The following is a 26,807-nucleotide window of genomic DNA, read 5'->3' as shown; positions in this document are numbered from 1 at the left end:
ATTGTACATTTGTGATTTTGAAATAAAACAAAATTACACTTTTATTTTTTAAATTTTTATTTCTTGTTCGAAAGTGACAACTATTGCAGTAATATGAACCATCGAAAAATATGAAAAATAATAATAATATTTTGACATTAGAAGCAATTTGGCCACCACATCTTAAACCTCTGGTAAGAAAATTGTAATTTATGCCATTAAAAAGCATCAAGTTCTCATCATAATAGACTTATTTCTTTTTTTCAAATTGAATAATTTAATATTTTACATTTACATAGACAGGCATATTAACTTATGATATTGACCCTAATAATATGGTTTTGATTCATACAGTATCTCAGAAATACCACGTGTGATGGTTTTTCTTTTCCCTTCAAAGTAACACATTTGTACCCTCTATTAAAACCCTAAATATGGATGTGAAAATTGAGAATCAGGGGGCGGCTTATACGCGACAAATTTTAAAATTTAACAATTTTAAGGCAATTTTAAGGTGCGGCTTATACGCGCCGGCGGCTTATATGCGAGTAAATAAGGTAATAAATTGTTTTCTAGCCTTGAGTTAAATAAACGTATATTTTTTTCCCCTTTCTTTATACCTATATTTCCTATTTAATTCGATCCCAACCTTGCCCTCACCGAAGTTTGGCGAGTGTACTATGAAATTGGGTGGCCTATTTTTATTTTTATTTTTTTTAATTTTTTTTAGGCTTAGTCAACATTCTCAGGTACTCTGAAATTGGTGTAAATTGCTCAATTCTAAACTGTTCTTCAAGGGGGTTGTTTTTTCATAAACATCACAGATGTGATCACTTTACTGCTTAGTATAGAAAATTAGAAAAAAAATTCTTAACACAACAGTTGAGTTCAGATTCACTCAAGTATTTTTCACTTTCATATTTAACCATAGAAATTTAAGTGGATGATTTATTGCTTGCATGTTCTTCCCGGGCCTGTGTGGGTTTTCTATGGGTACTCCGGTTTCCTTCCACATTCCAAAGGCATGCATGGTAGGCTGATTGGACACTCTAAATTGCCCCTAGGTATGAGTGTGAGCGTGAATAGTTGTTTGTCACCTTGTACCCTGCGATTGGCTGGCCACCAATTCAGGGTGTCCCTCGCCTCTGGCCCGAAGTTAGCTGGGATAGGCTCCAGCACCCCCCGTGACCCTAGTGAGGATAAAGCGGTTCAGAAAATGAGAGATTAGATTTACTGCACTGAAAAACGATCAACCTTTTCATACAGAAAGTAGGTTAAATCAATAGCGACATCTGCTGGTGTCTGCACTATATCGCACACCATTTTCCCTGAATATATCAAGTTTGAGGAACACAGTTTGGCTCAGCTCCCCGACTCCCGAGTGAGTAAAAGTGCTATAGAACATGGCTGGATGGATCCTTGAAACCATTGCTGACAACATAAGACATGAAAATGAATGCCTAATTGACTGAAATCCCCTCAAACTTCTTTGAGAAACTGATCTATTTTACAAGTTGGCCAAAAGAGAGTTCTTGGTTTAGGACAGTTGTGTTCCTGTTGCAGTGTAATGCAAATTCATAAGCCCTAACACGTCATTGTCAATCATTAACCTATCCTTACAACATGTAAGGTTTGCATGTATTCTACGGCATGAGAGAAATAGCTCCAGAGGTAACAGAGTATGTATTCTTGCGTTGGGTGACAACACACCACTGGACAAATTCATGACACGCTATATGAACTTTCTTGTCCACCAGTAGTCTCTATATTGTATTGTGACCATGTTCTCTCTAAGCTGCGCGCGTGCGCAATTGCGCACTACTCTCGTCTTCTCTGCGCACAGCAAATCATATGGAGCGCACAAAATAAAATCCCAATTTTTATTTATTTTTTAGCTGTGAGGACGACGCGTGAACCACTCATCCACTGAGCCGCCCATTCATAGATATTAATCATTACATTTTATTATTACTAAATCATTTATGTGTAGTAGACATACACCTGCTTATGGCAGGTGTGATACTGGTGTGTGCCCATAGCGAGCAATGATGATGTTGCTCACACCGGTACTCAGTGTGCTCAGGGAGGTTGTCTTTCTGCCCAGACAAACAAAAAAATAGAGGCAACATTGATTGTGACCACTATTTTGTATTTTATGACACTGAGAAACCCTAACAATCCATTTCAGAAATACAGTGGGTGAATGAAAATGACATTTTGAGGTTTGCTACTTCGATCAACTTTTACTGTATGAGGTATACAGTACATCATACCTCATACTAGAAAGTAATTTTAATTAATTAGAATTAAAACACCTCACATGATTTATCAAGTTATCCTGTTCAGGTTTTTCTGTCTGTATTAAGCTAAAATAGTTTGATATATTTTTTGCAGGTGGCTTGGAGTGCGCATAGAATTCATCGGGAACTGCATCGTGCTCTTTGCTGCTCTGTTTGCTGTCACAGGAAAGAATGATCTTAACCCTGGCCTCGTGGGTCTGTCAGTGTCATATGCTCTACAGGTACACTTTAAGATGTGCATCCTCTTAGTCTTTAATCTAAGAAACAGTATTGAGAAAGGGTGTGACTTGTAATAACTATAAAGGTAATCTCCCTAATGCTAATTTTGTGTAGTGGGCAGATAAAAAAAATGTTGATGAAACTTTTGAAACTGAACTGTTACGTTGGCAGGTAGGTTAATAGTTCCAAATTAAATTGAAATTCAGGTTGCAACTCAGATGAAATAAATTGCAGCTAGTTGTTGATTTAAATGACACTTTTTGTAATAGAATAACAAATGTACATTTGTTTTCCTCACTGATAATTTTTTTTTGTTTTCATTCATTTCTCGTGGGTGCTGGAGCCTATCCCAGCCAACTATGGACACCAGTTGGGGGACACTTTGAATTGGTGGCCAGTCAATTGCTGAATTAAGTTACTTATCAGCATTAAGATCACTACTGTTGAAAGCAAAAGTATCCATCAGGCGTTCAGCTCCATCCAGACAGTTACTGGTATCTTTCTTAGTGAAGTCCAGAAAAGCTTCATGTCCATGTCCAATGATTTGAATTGAATTGAATCCTTTTATTGTCATTATACAAGTACAATGAGATTTCAAAGCTTTCACCACATAGTGTACAAATAGTAACAGCAGACTGACAATTAACTCAATAAATAAATAGTCCACATGAGGTCAGCAGAGTGAAGCGCGCTTGTTCCGTCTGAAGTCCAGGATGAGTTCCATGGTTGGTTTTGGAAATGTTCAGTGCCAAGTCGCACCACTCGCTGAGTCTATGGACGCTATAACAAACTGGAAAACACATAAAAGTCAATATATAGCATTGATAAATAATCACTAGCCTTCTTGAGGAGTGCTGTGGTGTTTGCCGCCCAAGTGAGATCAGCAGAGATATGGACTCCTAGGAATTTGGATATAAAAACATAGAAAAGACATCAAACGTTTCAAGAGACACAAATGGACAGAAGCGTAATTCACGTTTTTAAAGCTAAAGGCTCAGTAGAAACAGTCCCATCGGACATTGATTGATCAATTCATGTGTGTTAATGTATCACTTGTTTGCAGGTGACCATGTCTCTGAACTGGATGGTGAGGATGACTTCTGATCTGGAGAACAACATTGTAGCTGTGGAGCGAGTAAAAGAGTACTCTGAGACCAAGACTGAGGTATGTAGTAGTTTTTGCAATATCAAAGCTGATTTTCAGCCTATTACCATTGAGCTCCTAAGAAATCTCAGCTGAGGCAATACCGTATTTATTTGAGGATACCGCGCAAAATTTTGTACCAAAAAACTGAAGCAAAGTTCGAATCTCGGTGAAACACTGCCCTCCGCCGGTGACGTAAAACATGTCTTTGTCCGACAGATGGGGCGCTAGAGCCTTTTGTATTGGCCGGTGCTCACACTTAGAAAAAAGAACTCAAGAAGAATGGAATCAATTGTTTGGTGAATCTGATGATGATGATGAATCAGACTTAAAACATTTTTAATATTATGATGATGAATTAGACTTCAAAGATTTAAAATTGTAAATTCCATTTGAAAATAGTGTTCATACTGGTGTCCGTAACTTACACTTATTAGGTCTTTTGCCGATTAAACGTAGCTTATGGAGAAGCACCATCAATTTCGTCACACGCAGTTTCTGCGTGTGATGACAAGTAGGCTTTTGTGTTGTGATAATGACGACAGGGCCTATGTCCGATTATTATTATTATTATTATTATTATTATTGTTTTACCAGGTTTCCATATCATATGTTGTGAATAAAAAAGAAGTTTGAATTTGCACATTGCTCAATCCCTGTCCCAGTACCAACTCGCTTTATCACACACCAACAATAAACTTTATTTAAATGCAAAAATGGTGAATTACCTTACACAAACGGTCATCTTTGTTCTGTCATTTTGGCTGTATTTGGTGTAGTTCTATTTATTGGCTTGGACACTGGCATTCATTTGTCTTATTTGCATAACATTTCTCCAAATTCAATTTTATACAGTTTCAGTTTAACTCAATAAGCATGACTAGGGTAAGAGTTTAGTCCCAAACATTTGGCAAAGTCTCAACAATTTATTCTCATTAATATATTCTTCTACAACTTATTTATTCTTTCTTTCTCATGGCATCATAAGGCACCCTGGGAAATCGAGGACAAGAAGCCCCATCTTGACTGGCCCATGCACGGCAACGTGGAGTTCCATAATTACAGTGTTCGATACCGAGAGGGACTGGATCTGGTCCTGAAAAACTTGACACTGAGTGTCAAAGGAGGCGAGAAAGTAATGAGGATTGGATTAAAGCAATTGAAGTGGGAACACCTACCTTGAGTCGCCATGCATGGCCTTACTGAATAATACATATTTTGTACAGGTTGGCATTGTGGGTCGAACGGGAGCGGGCAAGTCATCCATGACCCTGTGCCTCTTCCGTCTGCTGGAAGCTGCTGAAGGAGAAATCTCCATTGACGATGTTAAGATATCTGAAATAGGCCTGCATGATCTGAGGTCCAAACTTACAATCATTCCCCAGGTACGGCATACACGCAAACATTAAGTGGAAAGTTTTTTTTAATTAATAATCATTCGGGTGTTCAAGTCGAAGTACACAAAAGCATCTGTCAGAAAAAGAAAAATAACATGATTTGGACCAGTCAAGCCGACTTTTCAAGGTAGAATGTACCATATGTGTTTCGTCATTTGTCACTAGCGCAAACAGAGTCACTAGTATTAATTCAGCAACAAAAGAGCAATTCAAACAAAATGAATTGTTGCAAAAACCACCGTGGCAACTCAGTTGCAAAGTACGAATAACTGTATAATAATAGTGCTAACATAAGCACCCTTTAGCTCAGCAAGCTTTATTTAAGTGTGTGTATCGGAATCTATGTTCATTTAAGTTAAATTTAAAGTTTGTTACGTTACGAGCGAATCCATCAAGTCTCTCTCTTTCTCCCATCAGCGGACACCCCGTTGTATTGAATAATGCCTAATTTTATTGTTAAACATCATAACCACTAGTTATTTGTTACTCTGTTAGTAGATGGTGAATTACAACCCCAAAAATATGTTTTTCCTTTGTAATATCCTGTTTTTTTGTGTATTTTTCAGGGGGTGGGAACAAATTACCGTATTTTCACGACTATATGGCGCATCGCATTTAAAGGTGCAGTGTCAGTAACGAGTGATATTTCTGTATTTGACACACACAAGACGCATCACATTTAAAGGCGCACCCACTAGATGGTGCTGCGCTAAAGGGAATGCCGACAAAACAGTCAGCCAAACTTTATTAATAGATTACAAATCAGCTTTCTGACAACTCCATTCACTCCCAACATGAATAAACAACAGTTTTTTTTCATTTTCTCCGAGGTTAAAGTATTAGTATTTTCGTGACACAGCAATAGCATAATAACTCATTTTGGACAGGTGGGGATCTCACCAAAGTCGTCATTAATCGAGTCAGTAATTTCTGCCTTCCTGAAACATAGAATTTATGTGCTACAATATTTATCCATATATAATATATATATAGTTCGCAGTCTAGCTTTGAATGCTCTGTTGACGCCAACATCTAGTGGATTGAGTTCTTTTGTAAATCCAGCCGGAATGACGGCGAGCACCAAATTAGTGTGCTCGCCGTCATACTGGGTGTATTGACAAAATAACTATATATCCCAGCAGTCACTCACTGCGCAGTACTTTTTCTACGGGGAAAATAGTAGAGTCGGGGGCTGCTTGCCGTAGTTGTAAGAGCTGTGGAGGATGGTATTCCCTATCGACTGATTTACTTTATTTTATCGTGATAATAATTTTAGTATTGGTCCATATATAAAGCGCTCTATCTATTTTGGAGAAAATTTAAGACTTTTAAGTGGGCCTTATAGTCGTGAAAGTACGGTACTTTGTATTTAGTTCATTTCTATGGGAAACGTTGATTTGAGATACGAGTAAATCGACTAACGCTTGAGCAGTCCGCAACCCTGACAAGGATAAGCGGTTTTGGAATGAATGAATAGGGGATTCTGTCAAAAGAAAACCCATTTCATTTATATTTTTAGCAGGTTAGATGTTGTTCTAGAATATGATACAAGTCTGCAGGCTTATTTGTGTTTTAGGAGCCTGTCCTATTCTCTGGAACACTGAGAATGAACCTTGATCCCTTTGAGAAGTACAGTGATGAAGAGCTTTGGAAAGCTCTGGATCATTCCCATTTGAACAAGTTTGTGAGGAACCAACAAGCAAAACTTGAGATGGAGTGCTCAGAGGGAGGAGAGAACCTCAGGTAGGTAGCAAGCAAATGATCATCATGGTTAGTTAATTTTGGAAGGAATCACTGTGTGATTGATGTCTTGTTGGGCCTTCTCAGTGTAGGCCAGAGGCAGCTGATTTGTTTGGCTCGGGCACTTCTAAGGAAGACAAGAATTCTCATCTTGGATGAAGCTACTGCTGCTATTGACTTGGAGACCGATGATCTCATCCAGTCTACTATCAGAACTCAGTTTGAAGACTGCACCGTCTTTACCATTGCACACAGACTTAACACAATCATGGATTATACAAGGTGAGAAAGAGTAACATGGCCATTTCTGATGTTCATTTGCTGTGTATCAGAGTACAATAATACTTTGACTTACAAGTGCCCCGATATACAATCAATTTGAGATACGAGTAAAATTTGGAGCAAATATTTATCTTAAGATACGAGACAAATTTTGATATACGAGCATACAGTGGACGCGAGAGGCTGCCCATAAGAACATCATGGGCACTGTCTTTCTGGTCGCAACTCCCTCGTGTCCCTCTACGAGCACTGGGCGGCGTGTTGCATTTTTCAGTGCTTTTTCCCCGTTAGTCAGTTCGAACGGCGGGGCCTGTTCGCTAATACGAGAGGAGTACTACTTCCCGGGCAAGTTGGCAAGCGGTCGTGCGTTATCCTATTGTGAGGACATTTGTGTGCATCATTTTGGGAATATTTTGAAGGGAAGACAAAGGCAAACAACCCTTGATAGGTTGCATCTGAAAATCAGGGTGGAGGCGGGGCAAATAGAGCCAACTCGCGAGAAGAAAGGTATAAAAATTGAAAACTAAATTAGAATTAGGTTTAGTGTAAGGTTAGATTCAACTTATTTTTGAGTGTCTGTATCGTAATCCAAGTGCATTTAAATTTGTTTGGTAGTTACGAGCGAGTTGCCGTGCAAAAAAGTCTCTCTCTCTACCCTCTCTCCTTCTCTCTCTCTCTCTGTCCCTCTCTCCTCTCCACGAAATCCATCTAATTTTAGTACTATTAAACACATTTTAGTACTATGAAACCACTAGTTATTTGTTACTTTGTTAATAGATGGGGAATTAGAACAAATAAAAAAAATCAAATCCAATATCCTGTTTTAGGTGTTTTTAGAGGGTTGGAACGAAATAATTTGTTTTTAGTTCATTTCTATGAGAAACGTTCATTTGAGTTACGAGTAGATCGACATACGAGTTCAGTCCCGGAACGCATTAAGCTCTTATCTCGAGGTACCACTGGATGTAAAATTAAAGGGACAGACAACACTCATCATATTCTTGTTTATTGAATAGAAAAATCACAGAATTTATTTTTCTGATGTGTAACTGTTTCAGGAAATTACATGCTAAAGCAGGGGCAGACATTTTCGCAATGCATTTTTAGACAATCAATTGAGAATATCCCAAATTATCTGCCCAATCTTGTGATATCAGTAATACCTATCATCATATGAACCCGTTTTAGTCAATCGGTGTGGGTAAAAATATGTTTTTTTTAAAAATGAGTGTGCATGTAAGAAATATCATTTTTCACAGTTAAACATTATTTTTCCATCATCTAAGTTTTAAGAAATTTAGCAATTTGCTTACTAAAAAACTTAGAGCAAACACCTTTCAAGTATCTTTCAAATAATTATTTTCCCTAACTGTGTACATTGATGTGATAAATGTTCATACCTTGTGTCCTTGCAGAGTGCTGGTGTTAGACAAGGGACAGATCGCAGAGTTTGATACTCCTGCAAATCTTCTTTCACAACGTGGAATTTTCTACGGCATGGTGAAAGATGCTGGACTGGCCCCATAGAGCAGCTCGTCAGAAACATGTTTTATTGTGTCTTTACAGTTGCAGATACAGTAACTGCATAAGGCAGGTCATTCCTTCACTGAACAGACAATATTGTGGGTTAAGAATGTTTTGATAAAGAATAAAAACAAGCTTTCTATGCTCCTCTAAATCTGATCTTAAGTGCCTTCAGCTACGTGAGTCAAAGAAAACAAGTGAATGTATCGTTTTCTAGTGAGTTGTCCGTCACTGCTGTAAATCAAATCAGTAAATAACAAATGGAGGCATTGTTTTAAACTTTTTTTTACTAGTAATAAAATATACTGTGCCACTGTATTGTCTGCAAAAAAATATGAACCCACTTATTTTTGTACTGTATCACTATTTAAAATGTTTTACTTGTTCATTGATTTTTATGCAACTAGGGAAGTTTGTTCAGCTGTGATTCGTCTGTGAACCAAATCTATCAATAAAACTTGAATTCTGTACCACCAAAATATGAAACCAGATACTGCAAGCAAGTTCTATTTTCAAATAAGAGTTTTGTAAGGTTGCATGGGGCTCGCATTTCTGATAAAAATCCACCCTCACAGAGGCTCAGAAAGTTCTATTTTCGGATAAGAATGACAGCCACCGCCTGCTGCCTGCCATTTTTCCATGGGTGCTGAGTTGAGAGTGACAGACCTCTGTCTTCTGCCATTTTCTTAGTGGAAGCGAAAGAGGCTTCCGTTTGCGTGTTTCAACGTGGATTTTCACATTTTTGTGAACTTTTATAGCAAAGCCGCAAAGTGAAGAAGGATCACAGTACTAATGTGACAATTTACATGATTTACAAAAAAAACAGATATCCAAGAACCATTCCATTTCCAAAATGCACTAAGCCAGTCCAAGACTACAATTCTGATGTGGCATTTCAAAAACAAAGTAGTTTGATAAGGGCGGCCTGGCGGATGAGTGGCTAGCGCGTCGGTCTCACAGTGGGGGACCTGGGTTCAAATCCAAGTCGGTCCACCTGTGTGGAGTTTGTATGTACTCCCCGGCCTGCGTGGGTTTTCTCACGGGTTTTCTCAAGGTCGCGAAGGGTGCCTGAGCCTATTCCAGCTGACTTCGGGCCAGAGGTGGGGCACAGGGAGACAAACAACCATTCAGGCTCATACTCATAACTAGGGGCAATTTAGAGTGTCTAATCAGTCTTTGGAATGTGGGAGGAAACCGGGGTGCCCGGAAAAAAAACATGCAGGCCCGGGGAGAACATGCAAACTCCACACAGGTGGACCGACCTGGATTTGAACTCAGGTGTCCCAATGAGAGTCCGATTCGCTAACCACTCATCCGCCGGGCCGCCCAGCCTGGGTAGTATCTGTTTTAAATGTTCTCCATACTGACAAGCGAAATATAAATGTAAATAAAATAGTAAATACAATTACAAAAAAAAGAGCACAAGAAGAAGTGTGAACCAACCAACTGTGTCTGGAATGCTATTTATCTACTCTACACGTTTGCATATAGACAAAGGGTAGCAGCATTCAATTCATTTTTTAGGGTCCAAAATACGGCTCTTTGGCATTTATTTGAGTCTTTAACGTCTTTTGCATTTGAAGGTGCATGCGTTTGGATATTTTGTAGTTAACTGAAGGGGGACTTGTGTGTTCTACAGACGTTTATTAGCATTAGCATTAATATTAGAGATGGCAATCGTTGTAGCATTAGCATCCATGACAGCCTTCCTGTATTTGGCTATTACGCCCCGCCCACACATTAGCCGACTAATCAACGCAGCACAAGAGTCCAGTCGGGAGTCCGGTAATAGTTAAAGTTATTTTTCCAATGTAACGTTTTACTTTTATTTGTAAAAATTGTAACATTTTAATTTCAATGGTAGAAACTGTATTTTCCCATTGAAAGAAGTACTCAAAATACGCTGTGCAACCATCGTGTCGCTCAAATGAATTAAAACCATTTCTGTTTTTATTTTTCTGTCAAGTGTTTTTTGGATGACGCTGATTTTCTTCCAGGTCGTCAGCGACACGGAGAAAAACTGATTTTAAACTAACACTGAGGTAAGATTACAACAACAAATAATAATAGAAGTGACTTTCATTTGTAGTAACCAATATGTAGTAACTAATATGTAGCAGATACTGCATGCAAAGATGCTAATTGCTTAATCATTAACTCTTACCTTTACGTTTTGAGAGTAAATTGTTTCCTTTCATTACCAAGTCGTTTTCCTCTACTTTTTAAATTTTCTATAGAATCAATTCATTTTAGCCCTAGATAACTCTCGTGGCCTGATATTACAACAGGCCAGCGCGTCTTCTTGGATGTGGCTAATCTCTGGTTTGAAATTTGATACAGTCGTTAAATTTGAGAAATGTAAGTGGAATAGTTTGATTTAAAATTGAATCTGTATGGTCCCATTAAAATTGAATATATGTGTTTCAAAATTCAAGTTAATATTCATTCATTCATGTAATGAAAAGCTTATCCTCATAAGAGTCGTAGGGGTGCTGGAGCCTATCCAAGCCAACCACAGGGCACAAGGTGACGGACAACCATTCATGCTCACACTCATACCTAGGAGAAATTTGGAGTGTTCAAAAAACCTACCCTGCATGTTTTTGGGATGTGGGAGGAAACAGAGTACCCAGTAAAAACCCACGCAAGCCTAGGGAGAACATGCAAACTCCACACCAATGTTCCCTCTAATTTTTTGTTTGTCTGGGCAGAAAGACAACCTCCCTGAGCACACTGAGAACCAGTGTGAGCAACATCATCATTGATCGCTATGGGCACACACCAGTATCACACCTGCCATAAGCATGTGCATGTCTACTACACATAAATGATTTAGTAATAATAAAATGTAATGATTAGTATCTATGAATGGGCGACCCGGTGGATGAGTGGTTCGCGCGTCGGCCTCACAGCTAAAAAAAGGGATTTTATTTTGTGCACTCCATATGATTTGCTGTGCGCAGAGAAGACAAGAGTAGTGCACAATTGCGCACGCGCGCAGTTTAGAGGGAACATTGCTGGGTTCAAATCCAGGTCGGTCCACCTGTGTTGAATTTGCATATTCTCCCTGGGCCTGCGTGGATTTTCTCTGAGTACTCCGTTTTCCTCCCACATCCCAAAAAGATGCATTGTAGGCTGATTGGACACTCTAAAATTGCCCCTAGGTATGGGTCTGAGTGTGCATGGCTGTCCGTCTCCTTGTGCCCTGCGATCGGCTGGCCACCGATACAGGGTGTCCCCCGCCCCTAGCCCAAAGTCAGCAGGGATAGGCTCCAGCACCCCCCTCGAGTGATAAAGTGGATAAAGCGGTTCAGAAAATGAATGAAAAAATATCTATGAATAAAACATCTTCATAAATGTCATTAGAATATGCACAAATCTGACTTAAATTTTACCTTATTTTACACATCTGTCCTTCTCACTTCTCATTCTCGTTCAAATGACTTTTCTGCTGAACGTGTCACTTGAGATAGTCAAGTTTCCATTTATATGCAATATTTTTTCCATGATTTTGCTTTGATTTATTTAATAAGGGATAGCACATACAGAGCTACTGCCACTGGCTCCCACGTGAACGGCGCCATCATGGGGAAAAAAAGGATTTTATTTTGTGCGCGGAGAAGACGAGAGTAGTGCGCAATTGCGCACGCGCGCAGCTTAGAGAGAACATTGCTCCACACAGTGAGGACCAACTTGGGATCGAAACTTCCACCCCAGAACCGTGAGGCGGACGCGCTAACCCCTTGGCCGCCGGGCTGCCTCAATTTTATATATTTTTCAATTTCACCTTTCATAACCTGGTCTTGGTACACCATGTGTCTGGGTGCACAATGAGATCGAGGACCCATGTCGGTTGGTAACGTCACACTATTCACTCAATGTGATTGGCCAAGGAATTGAAATGCGCTTATATCGAGGTGTGTTTATAGGTTTTAGTCTTTTAATAATAAAGTAAAAAAGACATATAGGTGATATGCTGAGAAACTTAGGTGATATGCTTTATAAACATTTTGACATGTAATATATAGAGAAAATAAAAACAAACAAAAACGCGTCTAAGTGTCTATATGTAACAACAGAATTGTTTCGAGTCCCAAATATTGAAAACAATGTGAGCTGATAGTTCAAACTGCATTTAGAAGACATGCGTAAAAACAAACAACAGATATTAGCAAATGTTGCAGCACCATTTATTAAAACAAGCATTAAATTTGCATTTGCAAATTTATGCATTTCATTCTTTTTGTCATGTTGCATCACAATACATGTGGCGCCTGTCATCATTCTCTTCATATTGCAACCACAGACATAACTCAGTCCAAAGTCTTGCTTTTTTTACTATGATTCTTTGTTTGTTTACCTTCAACTTCCTTGTTCTTCCAAAACGCTTCGTTTTCGCTTTCTGGCTCATCGTTACCTGATTGTATATTATCTGACTTACCACGGGTACTACAAAAATCGCTGATTTGATTTTGTTTTGAACCTAATGATAGCACTTCTAAGGAGGCATTTGCTTTAAACTTCTCTTCGCAATGTAACACTGATATTAAATGCCGCATGTAAACGAGATTCTGCAGGAGATGAGTCACGTGACCTGTGAGATCAGAACACAAATGGTAAACGCGGTTGTCAAAATTGTCACAAGTTATAAAGTTTTGCAAATAAAAGAATAAATGGATGATAAGAAATATGTTGATTTTAAAAAGAAACATTGCGTCCAATGGACGAGCGTTTTGAAAATGTGCTTGCCAAAAATCTTACGCCCAATGCCAGTCAGAATGACTTATTTTGCATCATGACAACGCAAGGTCTCACACACAAGCCCAATTGGTGCAGACCATCAACAATCTGGACTGGGGACTGCTCCCTCATCACTCTTATAGCCCGGACCCTGCCTCTTCAGAATTTCACCTGTTTGGTCCCTTGAAAGCGTCCCTTTGTACATATTTCAATACCCATGCCTAGATAGACCAAACCAAAAGACAACACTAGAAAATAGCTAGCAGGGAAGGAATGAGTGGAAAACTGTCATCCAGCCTACATTGAAAGCCAAAACAAAAGACGAGAAAAAGTCTACTTTAATGCAGTTTTTCCCTTTGTCCAAAAAGCTGATTTAGTAGCATATATATATATATATATATATATATATATATATATATATATATATATATATATATATATATATATATATATATATATATATATATATATATATATATATTAAGTGTATCTTTTCGATTTGTTCTCCACAGGTGATGGATTATTGTACAACTGAATTTAAATATGAGCTGCTGACTGAGATTGGCCAGGGCGCATACAGTCAGGTGTACATGGCCAGGGAGAAGGGGGTGAGAGGGTGTTTCCTGGCAGTGAAGAAATTCCACTTCCGCAGCAAGTCAGATGGCAACAGCAGCGGCATCCCTCCCTTTGTGCTCCGTGAAGCGGCATTGCTGTTAAAGTTGAAGTTCTTCAAACACCCCAACATTGTCGAGTAAGAGCATTTTTATCTATTTCCTGACGTTTTTACTTGCTGAATGAATGAATTATGTAACTTGGTGATAATTGTATCATTTTAAGTGAGTTTGGAATTGACATTTGCTGAGTCTCTTTTATTTACTGTTTTTTAAATTCCCAAGTATCTAAGGTTATAGTTTTATTAACAAACTATCTGTATTTGCTAGTTGTGTGAATTTTTCTCTCAAAAATATTTTAAATCACAGTAGAAGTGTGCGATATGACAGTTATAAATTAAAAATAAGATCATGTTCACAAACTCATAAAGCTGAAAGATCATTAAATCGTCTTAATATAGTTTGGGAACACGTGGTTGGGGGACATATCTGACTTTTTTGCAGAAACTTATGGCTGAGCTGTGACAGCTGCTTGTTAAGTGATACATTGATGTTGGACACTTCAAACGTGGCGCAATTATATGCTTCAATTCGGCGCCCTGTGGTGTTGACTGGATGGGAGCTCGTCGGACAATGTTGTGGTGCGTCCACTGGACCTTTAAAGTTGGTTCATGGTGATTGCCGTCATCTGTGGGCGCTCCACCCATCTGACGTTCGACCTGCAATTATACAGAAGCACTCCCACCTGCCTCGGGTGAGGAAGCCTCGCAAGGGAGGGGCAGGGTCCCCAACAGTATCTCTGTACAAAAAAAGTCCACCACCCACCAATGTAAATTATCAACGTAGACCAGGGGTCTCAAACTTGCGGCCCGCGGGCCAACTGCGGCCCGCGGGACGATAATTTGCGGCCCCCGTCTTAATATGAAAGATCGATTTTTTTTTTTTTTTTTTTGATTTTTTTTATTTTTTACCCCTTTCCCCATGATGGCGCCGTTTAAGTGGCAGCCAGTGGCAGTAGCTCTGTCCACTCATGTTTTTCTTGTTTTACAGCATGTTTTACATGAAAAATTAGAGGGAACATTGACATGCACCTGCTTGTGGCAGGTGTGATACTGGTGTGCCGATAGCGAGCAATGATGATGTCGTGACCGGATGATTCGCCTAAAGACGTTTCGCCGACGGACGTTTGACAGACGGACAGGTCGTACTAGTGTTTGTTAGTTTAATGATTAAATACAAATACTAGTATTTGTATTTAATCATTAAACGCTGTTTTCAGATGGATTTGACCGAATTTGAGAGCATTTTGAGCCGTTTGGCGAATGGACGTCTATAGACGTTTTTTTGCCTCCATCGCGATATCATCCAGTATTTGTATTTAATCATTAAATGCTGTTTTAGGATGGATTTGACCCGATTGCTGTCATTTTACGGCTCGGTTCTGCTACATCTGCCTGCCCAAGAGTGTCAAACGTCCGTCGGCGAAACGTCTTTAGGCGAATCATCCGAGTACCGATGATGTCGCTCACACTGGTACTCAGTGCGCTCAGGGAGGTTGTCTTTCTGCTCAGACCAACAAAAAATTAGAGGGAACTTTGGTTCGGAGCTGAATGAACCAATCACGGTGAGGTATACGGCTCTGGAGGGCGGGACATCGGCCGGGCTGTCCAGTGCCTCGCTCACTCACTCATTCATTCCTCCAATCAGCTGGGCGGAGGAGAAGCCGTGAGGCCGATCCCTCCGCTCGGCACGCACACTCCTCCGCTGCTCTCAGCATAGAACTGAATGAGGCGCTATGATCCGTGATCCAGCCTGTGTCAGTGTCTGTAGCCATCTCCGCGATTGAAACGGAGAGCGAAAGTGCACATGCGCCACAAACCCGCGCGACTGAATGTGAAAGATCAACCCGAGACTCATTCCAAGTGGAAAAACATATTACAGAGCCCCAGAGATGTCTCTTTCAAAGCCTGCCGTGAAGAGAAAGGTCGGTGATGAGCACAGACAGTTTCAAGAAAAGTAGGGAGTGCAATATTTCTTTGTTGAACACAGGGGCAACCCGACGTGTCTCATTTACACTGAAAAAGTTGCGGTGCACAAGGAATACAATTTGAAACGTAATTGTACTATGAGACATGCTGAGGAGTACGAAAAATACCAGGGAGATGAGAGAGCCAACCAGGTTGCCAGTCTTAAAACACGTCTTCTGAGGCAACAGGATCTCTTCAAGAAGGCTACCAAAGACAGTAATGCAGCAGCCAAAGCTAGCTACGCCGTTTGTGAGTTGATTGATCCTGTGCTAAGTGATCCCAAATGGCTCATGGACTTGGCTTTTCTTGTTGATATCACACATGAGCTTAATGTACTGAACAAGAAGCTACAAGGCCAGGGGCAACTTGTCAGTGCTGCCTATGACAACGTGAGAGCATTCTGCACTAAACTTGTGTTATGGAAAGCCCAGCTCTCTCAGACAAACCTTTGCCATTTCCCAGCATGCAAGGCTCTCGTGGATGCAGGCACACCATTCAGTGGTGAGAAGTATGTTGAGGCCATTTCGAAGCTACAGGAGGAATTTGATCACAGATTTGCAGACTTCAAGACACACAAAGCCACATTTCAAATTTTTGCGGACCCCTTCTCCTTTGATGTGCAAGATGCCCCTCCTGAGCTTCAAATGGAGCTCATTGACCTGCAGTGCAATTCTGCACTCAAAGCCAAGTTCAGGGAGGTGAGTGGAGAAGCAGACAAGCTTGGGCAATTTTTGAGAGAGTTGACCCCCAGCTTCCCTGAACTTTCCCGAAGGTTCAAGCGGACCATGTGCCTTTTTGGGAGCACATACTTGTGTGAGAAGCTCTTCTCCACCTTGAACTTCAATAAGTCCAAGTACAGGTCCAGACTTACTGATGAGCATCTTCAAGCTCTACTAAGGGTCTCCACTGCTTCCTCCCTCAAGCCAAATGTGACTATGTGAGAAGAAGCGCTGCCAGGTCTCTAGCAGCAAGGAGTAGGCAAAAGAAGCCGTGTTCAGAATATTTCATGTTCAATGTTCCATTCAAGTTCAGAAAGTTAAAGGTTAAAGAGCTGTTAATACAGACATTTGAAACGGAATAAAAATAATTTATTTTCTCTACTTAGCCAGCCAGTGTATATCTACTGTATGCTCATTAGTATTATTTGGTTTTATATTACTGATTGATTTATTTTTTATTCATCTTTAAGTTAATTTTTGTTAAAAAATAAAGATATTTGATAACGTTGGAAAGTTTTATCAGTGCTTTTCTTGTGGAAATCCTGATGCGGCCCAGTCTCACCCAGACTCGGCCTCTAGCGGCCCCCAGGTAAATTGAGTTCGAGACCCCTGACGTAGACCCTCTTGCGGTGCAGTTTAAAAATTACATGTGGGTGGAATAATATCAAAAGTTGCACGACTAACAGTCTGGAAAATACAGTAAATAAATATTTTATCTGCTCATGAAAATGGACAGACTGTTTGTTGTTGACAACAGGACATTATTTTGAAAGTAAACCAGAGGTTTATTTTGTATAAACCTCCTTTCCAGCACAGGGGTATTGTGTGAACGTCCAATCAGGCCATCTGGGTAAGAAAAGACCTCTGTGTCAAACTTATGATTACCTCCGGCACACCATAGCCTATGCCATCTTGCTAGGTAATTACGGTTTGTCTTGCTTTCAGTGTATTAGATCAGGGGTGTCCGAACTACACCCCGCGTTCCAACTTCAGTTTATATTGACCTCCAGCAAACTATGATAATTCAGTAATCCATTGTTTCTCGTAGTTAATCGGGACCAAAATGTGAAAAACCGATTCCGATCCTTCATTGAAGAAATGAAAGGGGAACGATTTCAAGTTGGTCCTTGCATCCCTTCTTTTTTCTGAAAGTGGCCCTCGGAGAAAAAGTTTTGGACCTACCTGTATAAGATGGTTCCTCTGCCAGAGTTCCAAAATACCATGCCTCTTAAAAATTCCAAATAATTTCCAAACCTTCGATTTTTGTTGAGGGAGCCTATACTGTATATTTATTCTGAGCTGTTTTGTTGTCTGGGAAGAAACTCACACTCGCTCACCTTGCTCCATTCCACCACTCTTACAGGTGAAAGGTAAAAACAGCACTTTGAAAGAATTCCCATGCCAAGTGGTGCAACCGTGGCAGGTGTAAGTGGCAGGTTAAAAAAAGGATTTGAAGCTGTAAATCTGGACCATCACACATTTTGTAGTGCATTTTTACACATCCACCAACTTCTTCACCAACTGCACTTACAAAAGTCACCGACCAATAACCGGTAGAAATTGGTTCATCTAAAAACCGCCAGTTTTTAGTTGCTCAATACTGAATGAGATCCAATGATAGTTTGACATTTGTCCTCTTGTTGGAATATTTAGGTTGTTGGATGTAACAGCCATGCAGGAAAACACGGCATTGGACCTCACCCTGGTGTTGGAGTATATTCAGCAGGACCTGTTGACATACCTGGGCAGAGCACCTCCATCTGGACTTGAACTGGACGACATTAAGGTAGAAACAATAACACTATTAATCAGCTTAACCTGGCTTTTTCTTTTTTTAAACCTGGAAATATTTAAATTTATATCATGACATGTAGAGCGGGGCGATAAAACTATAACGATAATCTCGTGAAATCATTTTTGTCTACAATAATAACAATTTGAAAAAAATAGATAATTTTAAACTTCAATTTCACCATCAGAGCACCACAGACAATGGGTGCTGTTGCAAGATGTACACTAATTCCGGACCAGCGCTCAAGAGAAGAAGAGGAAATTAGTTTTTAGGTTATTAATAGAAGCTAACACAGAGCATGAACGCAGAAGAACAATCAAATGGCCAAAATGAGCCATTATGAGTTGCAGGAAAACACAAATCCGATCCACTAAAAGATTACAAATGAATTACTTGATATCACGGTATTTCCCCATTCTATGTAAATTAAAACGTTGCAAAAATCTAAAACTTGTTATCTTAGGTAAAAAATAGTTTAATTCATCCAACTTTTTAATTTTGTAATTTTATTTTTCGTAAATGGCCATATGTGATGTAAACTCCGGGCCAGAGGTGGGGGACACCTTGAATTGGTGGCCAGTCCATCGCAGGGCACAAGGAGACGGACAACCATGCATTTAGAGTGTCCAATCAGCCTACCATGTATGTTTTTGGAATGTGGGAGGAAACCGAAATACCCGGGGGAAACCCACACAGGCCCAGGGAGAACATGCAAACTCCACACAGGTGGACCGACCTGGATCTGAACCCAGGACCCCAGAGCTGTGAAGCCGACGCGCTAACCACTCAATCCAATGGGCCGCTGCTAAGCAAATGTTACACCCTGCATTTGATCTTGACACACAGGGGGAAATAATCAGAACAGTGAGATGTTGTTGTGACTTCAATCCAACTTTTACTGTAATCAATTAACACAAAAACCCATAACATACAATTAAACCCATATATATACATTATCAACACGTTAGAACCCAAAACATAATGTACAATTACACCTATATATATATAAATATATATATTAGCAACACTTTAGAACCCAAAACACAATGCACACACACACTCGTTCAACACACGGTCATAACTTGTTATCTCTTTTCCTTTTACAACTTCTAGTAGTCCTACTATTATTCAACAGGGCAAACAATGCAATATCAATAATATAACATCCTTTCTATGACCGTTATAGACACTGTCAACGATAATGGTGGCCGAAGGTAGCGTGCTAAATGCTATTCCATGTGCGTGACCCGAGACTCTCACATTCACGCCCGTAATTCAAAAGTAAATAAACATTAATAACCATTATCTCTTTTCTCACACGCTAAACACTGTATATTACAAACCCCAAACTCAACCAGCCTTTACAACAAACAGCATACCTTGACACACAGGGGGAAATAATCAGAACAGTGAGATGTTGTTGTTACTTCAATCCAACTTTTACTGTAATGATTCAACACACCTCCCGTGCCTCAAGCTATTTGCTAAGACATCAATAATCGAATACGGATCTTCTTTAACATGCCCCACACTTGCCATGTGGATCAAAGGATCAACAATCGAACACTGATACACACATTCAATCCAAACTCGCAAAAGCATCCCCGGTAGCAACTCTATCATAGGCGCCGTTCGAGGGGATGCGAACACAGATGCTACAAGCTAAAAGGAGCCGCTAGCCAGCGCCCCCGAAGCTCCCATAAGCAACGGGGCGATCGCTGATAAAAGACTCTGCTCGTTGGCTGCTCATAAGAACATCGGGGGCACTGGCTCGCTACAGCATCCCCGGTAGCAACTCTATCATAGGCGCCGTTCGAGGGGATGCGAACACAGATGCTACAAGCTAAAAGGGAGCCGCTAGCCAGCGCCCCCGAAGCTCCCATGAGCAGCGGGGCGATCGCTGATAAGACTGCTGCTCGTTGGCAAGTGGTCGTGCGTTCTCCGATTGTGAGGACATTTGTGTGCATCATTTTCGGAATATTTTGAAGGGAATAGTACGACAGCAAACAGCCCATGGATAGCGAACGTGAGGGTGGAGTGTTTGTTCTGTTTACGAGTGCGTCGTGTGGAAAACAAACCGAAGCCCCCCGCCCCTTTTGTGCGTCTCTCTCTCCCCTCGGCGAAATCCGCCCAATTTTAGTTAGATTAAACACTTTATTTCTATTAAACCACTCGTTATTTTCTTACTTTGTCAATATATGGCGAATTATAAGAAATAAAACATTGTTTTCAATCCAATATCCTGTTTTTGGTGTTTTTTTCAGAGAGTGGGAACGAATTAATTTGTTTCCCATTCATTTCAATGGGAAACTTTACCTCGAGTTACGAGTATCTTGTCATACGAGCTCAGTCCCGGAACGGATTAAGCTCGTATCTCGAGGTACCACTGTATATCGGTATCGACCTTTTTTGTAAAAATCCTGTAGACTGGATTTGAACCCAGGACACCAGAGCTGTGAGGCCGACGCGCTAACCCCTCACGTCACTGGGCTGCCCACCCATTCGATTAATGAGAATATAGAAATATCTTAATATATCCCAAATGGTAATATCGATATGACCTAGTATACATTATTTGCAATAAGCAAAAATGTATAAAATAAGATGAATAGTCATTAAAATGTACATCTGACCCCTGGATAAACGGAACAACCCATATACTGTACAGTAAATCTTTAAAACCAAATGCCAGAAGAAATTTACAGATTTAGTGATTGGAAATGTGCTAATTTAAAGTTACTCACCGTGACACTGTTTTGCTGGTCAACTTTGATTTGCCAGTGCCTTTATCACTTGCTATTTTTTAATAACAGCCCATGGGAACTCAAAAATGAGGATTAAATTATCTACCATCAAATTATGACAATGGTTCAACATTAAAACTATGTGAAAGACATGCATGAAAATGGTATTCAAAGCATTTACACATCATTAGGTACATAAAAATTGTTTCTACTTGCACTAAGGTAAGTCGCACCTCATCTATTCTCATCTTTTTGTGTCAGTATATTTTTTATTCACAACAAAACACACAATTACTGCAGTAACAAAAGTGCTCATCCTTGCATGCTGATATATTTAGAGTCCACTTGGTGGTGCCAGAAAGGTTTGAACCACTTCTTGAGGCATTGACACATGAGTCAGACCAATTTACTGTGATCCTTCACCACTTCACGGCTTCAGTATATTGCAGTTTTTTATCCTAAGTATTGAAAAAAGTTCAGGAAAATGTTAAAATCCACACTGAAACTCGCAAGCAGAAGACAGGAGATGAAAATTGGTGGAAGTCAGGGCACCGCTTCTTCTTCGGCGCCGCAATGGGTGGCACTCAGCCCAGAAGACTAAGAAGCGAAATTTCACCAGAGAAGAATGACACGCCGATAATACAAACAGTGTTGTGCCTTTTTATCAGATTACATTAGATACATTTCGCATTGCGCACAGAAAGACGATGCCGAGCCCCTTCCAGAATTGTCTGGATTTTGAATCAGCGTTGAAAATGCCTCTTAAACGTCCTGCGTGATCTAATGCATCACAAATGAATCTACCGTGCGTTACATCAAGAAGAAAGAAGCGATCATTCGGTAACGACGATGAATAAAATAATCGTTAAAAAAGAGAATGACCTATCGGGAGTATCCTTTGGATACCAACATGATTAGAACCAAAGCCAAGACCTTTTACGATAGCTTAGCTCCTGACTAAGACAATGAATGAAGATGAACCTCAGCCTCTACGTCGAGGAAAGGTTCCCTCACATAATTCAAGAGAATGGTTGGAGCAACTTTTTATTAAAAAGTTGCGCCAACCATTCTCTTGTTAAAAAGTTTTTAACACGGATGAAACTGGCCTTTTTCGGAAGAGGATATTCTTATTCAAAGATGAACTGAACTTGTAATTGTACTTGGAAGTGTACTTGGATTTTTGTATAGGGCGAACACGTGGTATGGTAATAATCATAGGGGTGATCCTACTTCGAGTTTTTTAAAATTATCACAGCCATGTCTACGTTATCGCCGATATTGGAGGGATTAGTGTATCCTTTTGCAGAAGCTCTGCTGAACTTAGATACTGTTGCTACTCCGTCAAGCTTGACTGTAGCAAGGCCATCGTTGCTGACAAGTTATTGTAGCACTAGTGCAGCTTATATTTTGGTATGAGCCACACGGGAGCCCTTATAGAGTTATGTGTGGGCATCAGTAAGCCTATTTGCATATGAAATAATAAGTAAAGTAAGTAATAAAGGTGGGGGCTGAATCTTTGTCTAAGTCACTCAAGAGCCGAGGTTCAGGCCAGCCTGTATTTAATTGTTCAACCAGTGTTCAGTAATCCATCGACTATCGCGGATGACATGGCTGCGGTAATCGAAACTGCGCGTAATATTAGTACCCGACTACACGTTTCCGGGCCTATACAAAAATACAAGTACACAAGTACAATTATCAAGAAGTGTATTTATTAAATGTTACAGTTATAGGCACATGAAAAGACTGTGATGTGTATCTAAATATAATCTATATATTTAAAAGAGGGCGGCCCGGCGGATGAGTGGTTAGCGCGTTGGCCTCACAGCTCTGCTTATTTCAAAATTATTTTGGCAAGGGCGAAGGAGGATTGATGATGATGATGTTGATTATGTACCGGCCCTGGTACATAAAATTACTTAATAAATAAAAAAAGGGGAGTAAAGTAGAATTTGTCATTTGTTCAACAATCAAGCACCAAATTTTATCAAACCCGTCTTCTAGAATGAACCGACCCTTGCTCCATGCCCCCAACTTACTGAATGTTCACTTTTTCATGCAATAAAGAAAAAAAATGTCATCTTTGCATACAGTCTGTGATAATGCAACTGATGCATGGCCTGGACTTCATGCATGTCAATATGGTGGTGCACCGTGACCTCAAGCCTGAAAACATCCTGATCAGCAGCAGCGGCAATGTCAAGATCGCCGACTTTGGCTTAGCTCGCTTGTACAACTTCAACATGGCCCTCACACCAACCGTACGTGTGATATTACATTGCTTAATTCATTGCACAAAGTGTTAATTTTTGGGAGGCTCTGTAGGTTGTCACACTGTGGTATAGAGCTCCGGAGGTACTGCTTAATTCTGTTTACATGTCATCTGTGGACATGTGGAGTGTGGGATGCATCTTTGCTGAGCTCTTCCAGCTCAAGTAAGAAAATCACTTAATATTGGTGACGGAACGACAGCATGTTGACGTGATGTCAATATCACAGGCCGCTCTTCGGAGGAATAACTGAGACACAGCAGCTGAAAATGATCTTTGAGTAAGTTATTTTTTTTCTTGTTCCCATGAAAATCCTACTTTTGACTTTCATTCAGAGCCAAGTTGACTAACATTGCTTTTTCCTCAAAAATTAAGTATGCATGCAGACGTTTTCTCCCTTTTTAAAATGTGAATCTTAGTCTCTGTTTTTTTTTCCTCAACCAATTAAGGTTCATTGGTTTGCCCGAAGAGGACGAGTGGCCCCCAAACAGTCCCATCAATTACTCAATCTCCCTAGGCCCCCAGGAGGCCAATCACCCACTGCTGTCAAGCCTGAATCCAAATGAGAGAGACCTTCTTCTGGTGAGTTGATTTAGGTGTCTTTACCTCATTCACTTCTGAAATGCCCAATCCATTTTGACTGGGAGGGACCCAGTTGAAAAGATAAGAAATCTATCATTGTCAATAGTAGAACATAAGTGAGAAAACCACTGTGAAACTTTTGTTTGGCCAGTTAATTCTAAACATATTTTTTAGTAACCTGGCGTATTTATTTATTTATAACGCGCAGAATTTTGTACCAAAAAACTGAAGCAAAGTTCGTGTGCACCAATCCCGGTGAAACGCTGCCCTCTTCCGGTGAAAAAGTCCCCTCCACGGCTGTTATGTATAAAGGGAGACCTAAAACCTGTCTTTGTCCGCCAGATGGCGATAATCTACGTTCTTTTACAAAAGCCTGCCCTTGCCAAAGAGCCTTCGCCAAGTTTATAGGGTAATAGTGTATAAAATTGAAAAACGTTGCTCCAGGGAAACGAGTTCGCGCAGGGAGCGCTATCCTTGCTCAAGAAGAATGGATTCAATTGTTTGGTGAATCTGATGATGAGAAATCAGACTTTGAAAAATTTTAAATATTATGATGATGAATTAGACTTTAAGGATTTAAAATTGTAAATTCCATTTGAGAATTGCGTTCATATTGGTAGTAGTTTGTTTTTGCCAGGTTTCCGTACCATATATTGTGAATAAAAGTTTTGCCATGGTGACATGTGTTCAGCATTTGCCAGTTACCAGTACCGGTGCAATCCTAGGTGTGAACTGAGAAAAACTGAAGAAAAAAAAATGTATACCAAATTTTAGTCACAAATTACGGGTGTGCGTTATATTCGAATAAATACTTTTTATACTTTTTAATAGCTTTTTTTTTCTTAGTTAGGGAAAATATCTTTTAATCATTTGTTTTTCATTTTAAAAGGAAAGAAAATATGTTTTAATTGTTTATTTTTTTTTTAAATGCCTTTTGAACAAAAAAAAAACACAAACAGGAAAAAATTAAAGGTTGGATTTTAAAAAATTCCAATTTCATTGATTTAAAAAGGGGAAAGACAGTACATATTCCCTATACATCTATAATCTTTATTTGAATTTGAACATAAAACAAAAAGTCTGCACTCATGATTTACTTTCTCGGACCGCACAGTATTATGCGGTGGGCCAAATTTGGCCCCCAGGCAGCCACTTTGACACCTGTGCTCTATAGGAATGCTAAAAAAAATCCTCAGTCAAAACTTTCATTTTCCAAAAGTGAAGGGATTAAAAATGTGAAAATGTCTGACAAACAATGACTAGACAGCAATTTATTATTTTAGTTTTTAAAAGAAAATGAATTTTTGTGTTAAGGCAATGTATAAGCACCAATGCTCCATTTTATTCCACGACAGCAATGTTTGACCTTCACACCAAGCAGACGCATCACGGCTGCAAGTGCACTGGCTCACTCCTTCTTCAGCCACCACTGAGGGAAAGTGTTTATTTTTTCTATACAACCGTTTGTTGTTTATCAAACTATTCTTAGCACCTTCAAAATGTTTTTACTTTTTTCCCCCAACTAGCTTATGACATTTCTTGTTTTATGCATTAGCACGACATGCCTTTTCTGGATGACTTGTTAACTTTAAGCTGAAAAACATTAGAGGAAAAAAAATGTTAGTCTTAAATACTCGATTTGTGTTTTAGTCTCTTGTCTGTGACATGGCTTGATAAAATACACTATACAACTATTATTGTTTTTTCATTTTTATTTTAAATCAGTTAATTATTTTCTAGCTCATCTTATTGTATTTTAGTCATTAAATTTTATTATGACTAGATCATTCATGGTTAGTTAGACATGCACCTGCTTATGGCAGGTGTGATACTGATATGTGCCCATAGCGAGTACTTCTGATGTTGCTAACAGTGGTCCTCAGTGTGCTCAGGGAGTTCGTCTGTATGCCCAGACATATGAAAAATTTGAGGAACCATTGGTGTTGTCTCAAGAGTTCCTAATAATTTGAGGTCAATATCTTTTTCCTAAGGTTAATGCTGTAACCAGAATTTGGAGGTCAAGCCTCTGCTTGTTCCCGATAGTCAGAAATTTCAGTCTCTTCACTGTAGGGCTCACCGACTTAAAAGGCGCTGCCTCAGTGGCAGATTCAATTTTTGTATATTTCCCGTACACAAGGCGCTTCGGCTTAATGGGCACAACATTACGATAGTGCTAGCATGACATACCGTTGCAAAACTGAGTTTGGTTGTGATTTCTTGGCATAATGTGTACTCAAGTTAATATAGGTCAAAGCATTAAAATAGAAATCCGTCAAAGTCAGAGTTGTCGCCGTGGGCTTTCGTACAAGTGATGCCGACCGGCTTAGGCGAAAGGTTGCCTTGCTAGATAACACTTTAGCCCACAAATCCACAACCCACGCACAAATCGTTGCGTAACTCGCTCAACGCTGCCTATCAGTCTCAAAAGCTGTTCGCCTTACATCCGCGGAAACTCTGCGTTATCTTTTTTAATTGTCGAAGCTGATTTTTCCAGGCCCCTCCACTTGCGAACATGGACTCGTTTTTGTTGAGGTGCCTCGATGCATCTCAATTTTCATGTTCCTCTGCGTAGCGGATACCTCTTTGCAGGTCCCATTGTTGGGGATCAAACCAATATTGTTTAGCAAAATGCGTACCTAAATTCGTTCTTATTGGTACGTGCTTTTTTCTTGTACCCAATTTCACATCAGCCCTTTTCTTCTATATACAAGTAGCGTGTCTGCAAGAAATGTACCCC

The 26,807-nt window shown here is 39.8% G+C and overlaps 2 protein-coding genes across 8 annotated transcripts in view; both read left to right on the top strand.

Annotated features, from left to right (window-relative positions):
• Positions 1-9,076, top strand: part of abcc3 (ATP-binding cassette, sub-family C (CFTR/MRP), member 3) — a 68,562-nt gene extending 59,486 nt beyond the window's left edge. For 4 of the 5 annotated variants that reach the window (XM_077625128.1, XM_077625129.1, XM_077625130.1 and 1 more), the window contains 7 exons: positions 2,374-2,500; positions 3,562-3,663; positions 4,631-4,777; positions 4,869-5,027; positions 6,616-6,782; positions 6,867-7,061; positions 8,477-9,076. In XM_077625128.1, coding sequence (XP_077481254.1) covers positions 2,374-2,500; positions 3,562-3,663; positions 4,631-4,777; positions 4,869-5,027; positions 6,616-6,782; positions 6,867-7,061; positions 8,477-8,588 — 1,009 coding nt within the window. In that variant the 3' untranslated portion in view covers positions 8,589-9,076. Of the gene's footprint in view, positions 1-2,373; positions 2,501-3,561; positions 3,664-4,630; positions 4,778-4,868; positions 5,028-6,615; positions 6,783-6,866; positions 7,062-8,476 lie in introns of those variants that run through there. The other variant, XR_013306014.1, reaches the window with a different exon arrangement.
• Positions 9,077-9,952: 876 nt separating this feature from the next.
• Positions 9,953-25,764, top strand: cdk21 (cyclin-dependent kinase 21). 3 transcript variants are annotated; one of them, XM_077626580.1, is made up of 9 exons: positions 9,953-10,370; positions 10,583-10,627; positions 13,838-14,076; positions 18,336-18,468; positions 23,312-23,479; positions 23,544-23,653; positions 23,718-23,768; positions 23,938-24,070; positions 25,426-25,764. In XM_077626580.1, the coding sequence occupies exons 3-9, from the start codon at positions 13,841-13,843 to the stop codon at positions 25,501-25,503; spliced, it is 909 nt and encodes a 302-aa protein (XP_077482706.1). In that variant the 5' UTR covers positions 9,953-10,370; positions 10,583-10,627; positions 13,838-13,840; the 3' UTR covers positions 25,504-25,764. The 3 variants fall into 3 exon arrangements, with proteins under 3 accessions (XP_077482706.1, XP_077482705.1, XP_077482707.1); XM_077626579.1 differs by having other exon boundaries at positions 10,552-10,627; XM_077626581.1 differs by lacking the exon at positions 9,953-10,370 and adding an exon at positions 10,379-10,396.
• Positions 25,765-26,807: the final 1,043 nt, after the last annotated feature.

Source organism: Stigmatopora argus, chromosome 18 (genome assembly GCF_051989625.1).
Source record: "Stigmatopora argus isolate UIUO_Sarg chromosome 18, RoL_Sarg_1.0, whole genome shotgun sequence".
Taxonomy (NCBI): domain Eukaryota; kingdom Metazoa; phylum Chordata; class Actinopteri; order Syngnathiformes; family Syngnathidae; genus Stigmatopora; species Stigmatopora argus.
The sequence above is the reverse complement of the archived record's forward strand: the minus strand, read 5'-3'. Positions and strand labels throughout refer to the sequence as shown.